Source organism: Octopus bimaculoides, chromosome 3 (assembly GCF_001194135.2).
Source record: "Octopus bimaculoides isolate UCB-OBI-ISO-001 chromosome 3, ASM119413v2, whole genome shotgun sequence".
NCBI classification, from domain to species: domain Eukaryota; kingdom Metazoa; phylum Mollusca; class Cephalopoda; order Octopoda; family Octopodidae; genus Octopus; species Octopus bimaculoides.
The window spans coordinates 5011008-5013042 of record NC_068983.1 but is presented as its reverse complement, the minus strand read 5'-3'; the positions used below and the strand labels follow the sequence as shown (position 1 = coordinate 5013042).

The 2035-nt window shown below is 42.7% G+C and overlaps 1 protein-coding gene across 1 annotated transcript in view; it reads right to left on the bottom strand.

Moving 5' to 3' along the window:
- Positions 1 to 2035, bottom strand: part of LOC106879775 (centrosomal protein of 72 kDa) — a 50016-nt gene that overhangs the window by 20126 nt on the left and 27855 nt on the right. The window contains exon 9 of the mRNA XM_014929477.2: positions 498 to 580. Within this exon, the coding sequence (XP_014784963.1) occupies positions 498 to 580 (83 nt within the window). The remainder of the gene's footprint in view (positions 1 to 497; positions 581 to 2035) is intronic.

The following is a 2035-nucleotide window of genomic DNA, read 5'->3' as shown; positions in this document are numbered from 1 at the left end:
CCCACCTACTCTCTTTCTCATCCATAATGTGAGTAGTCATGTCGTTCCTCTACATCAAGAAACCTGTTCTGTTCTGGACCCTTCTCTTACACTTCAGTCCCTTGTCCGATGGCATAAAGCCACCTTCCCCTCTCTGCTGTAACCTCACTCGGTCAAAAGGATCTTAGTCTTGCAGGAAAAAGAAGCACCCAGCACACTCTGTAGAATGACTGGCATTAAAAAGGGCATCCAGTCATAGAAACCATGCCAAAGTAGATGTTGGTGCTTGCTGCAGTCTTCAGAACCATTAAATTCTATCAAATCATCCAACCCTTGCAAGGAACATGGATGTTAAATGATGATGATGATGATGGTGATGATGATGATGATGATGATGATGGTGGTGATGATGATGATGATGATGATGATGATGATGGTGATGGTGATGATGTGATGATAATGGTGGTGGTGATGATGATGATGATGATGATAAATGACCAGTTTTATTGAAGACTCACCTGGTTGTGGTGTAAAGGTAGAACGTCCAGTGTATTTAGAATAAGCTTCAACTTCTTCCTGGTGTGAAATTGGCACTGCAAATCTAATGAAATGCTATTTTTAACTGATATCAAATTAGTAAGAGTAGTCTAAACTTTGAATTAAAATAAATTGTAAATTCATGATGAAAATATGAATTTACAATATCGGTTGTCAAGCGATGTTGGGAGGACAAACACACACACAAACACACACACACAAACACGACAGGCTTCTTTCAGTTTCCATATACCAAATCCACTCACAAAGCTTTGGTCAGCCCGAGGCTATAGTAGAAGACACTTGCCCAAGGTGCCATGCAGTGGGACTGAACCTGGAACCATGTGGTTAGCAAGCAAGCTACTTACCACACAGCCACTCCTGCACCTATAAAGCCTTTTTTTTTTAAGATAACCTCATTTTATTTTTATTAACATGTTTTTACAGGAAGAAAAGAAAGAAAAAGACATTAAAAGAATAGATCAGATTATCAAGAAAAATACCCCATAACTACCTCGCCAAAGAAACAAAGAAAAACTTTTTAAAAAGTGGGGTGTGAAGCAGCAGAAGATGGGGTGGGGGGGAGTAATAAGTTATACACCCCAAACCAAATGGCAAGTTTAGACATGCCTTGCAGATATGATAGCAAAGGTGTTGCCATGGAGAATGGCTGGCAACACTTGCTACAGCATCCACCCCCACCTCGTGGGACTCATTTCTCAAATAGGCCACAGTTATACCGATTTTGTGCAGGATCAAAGACCACGTAGCACCAACTGATGGCAGCCGGCCAGGTTCTTATATTTGTTTATTTTGCTCAAAATTATCAAGAAACTAATTTTTACAAATTTAGCAGGGCGAAGGTGGTGGTTGTGGTGGTGGTGGTTTGTAGAATTCACAGACTATTAGACAGAATGCCCTACATCATCATCATCATCATCATTTAATGTCCATTGTCCATGCTGGCATGGGTTGGATGGTTTGACTAGGGCTGGTAAGCTGGAAGGTTTCCCCAGTCCCCAGTCTGATTTGCATGGTTTTCTATGGCTGGATGCCCTTCTTAACACCAACCACTCTGAAAGTGTAATGGGTTCTTTTACATGCCACTGGCACAGGTACCATTTGCATGACACCAGGGTGCTTTATGTGCGACCAGCATGGGTGCCAATTTGTGTGACACCGGTGTCTGCCATGACTGCAATTTTGCTCAGCTTAGTGGGTCTTGTTCTGAAGCACGACATAAGACCAAAGGTCTCGGTCATTGCCTCCATGAGGCCCATCACTGAAGAGGAACTCAGCCACTTTGCCTCCCTAAGGCCCAATGCTCGTAAGGAACTTTTTACATGCCACTGGCACATATACATACATACACATATATATATATTACAACGGGCTTCTTTCAGTTTCTGCCTACCAAATCCACTCACAAGGCTTTGGTCAGCCCAAGGCTATACTGGTAGACATTTGCCCAAGGTGCCATGCAGTGGGGCTGAACCTGGAACCATGTGGTTGGTAAGCA